Source organism: Penaeus monodon, chromosome 33 (assembly GCF_015228065.2).
Source record: "Penaeus monodon isolate SGIC_2016 chromosome 33, NSTDA_Pmon_1, whole genome shotgun sequence".
Classification (NCBI taxonomy): Eukaryota; Metazoa; Arthropoda; class Malacostraca; order Decapoda; family Penaeidae; genus Penaeus; species Penaeus monodon.
The window spans coordinates 9,773,611-9,775,830 of NC_051418.1; the positions used below are offsets into that span (position 1 = coordinate 9,773,611).

General features: G+C 32.6%; 1 protein-coding gene across 1 annotated transcript in view; it reads left to right on the forward strand.

Annotated features, from left to right (window-relative positions):
- Positions 1-2,220, forward strand: part of LOC119593986 (receptor-type guanylate cyclase Gyc76C-like) — a gene marked incomplete at its 3' end in the record, with an annotated part of 39,442 nt that overhangs the window by 24,300 nt on the left and 12,922 nt on the right. The window contains 1 exon segment of the mRNA XM_037943010.1: positions 2,011-2,176. Coding sequence (XP_037798938.1) covers positions 2,011-2,176 — 166 coding nt within the window.

Consider the following 2,220-nt stretch of genomic DNA (forward strand, 5'->3'; position numbering starts at 1 on the left):
GCTTAATGTATTTTTTTGTATTTTCAGCATTACTTCTGTCTTATAATTTGTTATTATTATCCTTGTTATGCTCCTATCAGCAGCACCTATGTTTGTCCAAGTACTTAAGCACTTTGTAGTCTGCTCTGTATGTTTCTTTGCATTTGTTTAAGTCTGTGATGTTACCTCTGTGTGTTTGCTTTTGAATTCTGCACAAACACTGCTGGAAAATACAAATACAGTTTTTGTTGTGGCATGAAAAGAACTACGTAATAACTGTACTTGTATATGCCAGTTTGCACAAGATGTTACTTCATTTTTCACAGTTTTAGATAACATAGCTAACAGCACTCCCAGAAAGTGGTATTACAAGTTTTGATACTTAAAAAGGATCGCAAAGATTAGCAATGCTTTCAAAGATTTTAGCTTTATTGAAAATTGGAGTTGAGAGTGAGTATTGCATTGTAAAGGCTACTTATATGTTTGAAGCATCTTACTAAACTGAATTAGAATACAAGGAAGATTTGCTACATAAATGCTAAAATTCATTAGTTCTTTCTGTATGTGATTTAAAAGAGGTGTTGCAGTTGCCCCTTTATTTATTGTGCCTTTACATATAAGATTTGTTGTTTGTTGATTTATTTTATTCTAATATATTTGAGTGATTTTAGAACAATTTTTTCATGCATTATCATTATTGTATATATGGAGTATGTGGCACTTAAAACGTTTTTGGAGTGATTTCATTTTGCAATTCTTTTCCAAATTTCATCAATAGTTTTCATGAACATGCAAATAGTATCTATTTATTTATGGTGTTATTGATTGCATAACAGTAGAGAGTAAAGTTTTAATTATTTTTAATTTGGAAATGAAATTTTATGGCTGATTTAATGCTTCTCTTTTTGTGAATGTTATCATGATGGGTGAGATGATTTTAAACTATTAAGTTACATAACAATGTAACCCAAGAGAAGCTCAAAGAAAGTAAAGTTGATACTCACAGGATAACACTGTTTGACTCAGATAATATGTTGCATTATTCATTTTGTGAAATGAACTTTTAAGCGTATTTTTGGTGAGTGTCAGCTTTATTTGTGAGCATCTAACCCTGTGATTGCCTTGTAAAATAACTCTCTCTGTAACCAGTTCATGAAAGTAAGTAAAATGATAGATGATCAGTAAAGATAAAGCTTTCAACTTGGTGAATTCTGTTCATGAACTGGTTACTCCATTTTTCTTCTTTTATTGTATGAGCCTTGTTTTTATTGATCTGTGCTCCTCTAACACCTCATTGATTTTTGATGCACTTTCCATTCAGTGCTGTATGCAATTTCATCAGCATCAGGAATCAATGAACTTTTTTTTTCATTTATTTTTATTTTGCTCTACCATCAGTAATTATTACTGCCCTTCCCTTTCTTGTCTTTTTTTTATGATTTTGCTTTTATAAGAGTCCCCCTTTTTTACACTATTGCATCCATATATTTTCTTGTTTTACTTTTTTTTATGGCACCTCATAATCACCAACATTATAGGTACATTCTGTGTATATTTTTACAAAGTCATTTAAACTCATTTTAGAGTTTAATACAAAACTCTTAATTAAGCCTGTCTTTTAATATGTCAGTTGCATTATATAATTTGCATTGAAAAGAAAGATCAAATCTTTTCAGTTACAGATTCTTTTTATTCATATACACTATTAGATTCTACTTATCTTTTCCCATCTTACCTCTTGCCTTATCAGCTCTTGAATTTTCTTCAATTATTATAATAGCCAATATTTCAGTAGAGTGACAAAAATTGTCATTCCTTCTTAGTTCATCTATGCTAGTGCCATCAAGTAACACCAAGAATCTAATGAACCAGGGATCTTGATGTAAATTCTTTGGATAAACCATCACTTTTTCATTCTTCAGTGATATCCACAACATTGCACCACATCACTGTAGTCCCATAGACCATCACCAGTAATATCACTGTGCCACAGTGCAAATGTAAAAGTTGTTTTTGGTTTCCTTTGGGCAGCATGTTCCATACTTGCCCTCGGCCTACCTGTATGATTCAGTGCAGCTTTATGCTCGAGCTGTGAGCGAGCTGTACGAAAGGAGGCAGAACCTCAGCATCACTGTGGCAGACATAGCCAGCAATGGAACCATGATCAAGAACCACCTAAGGAACATGACATATGAGAGTGAGTGGTTGTGCAAAGTCTGACTCTTCTGGGGAAAAGAAGTG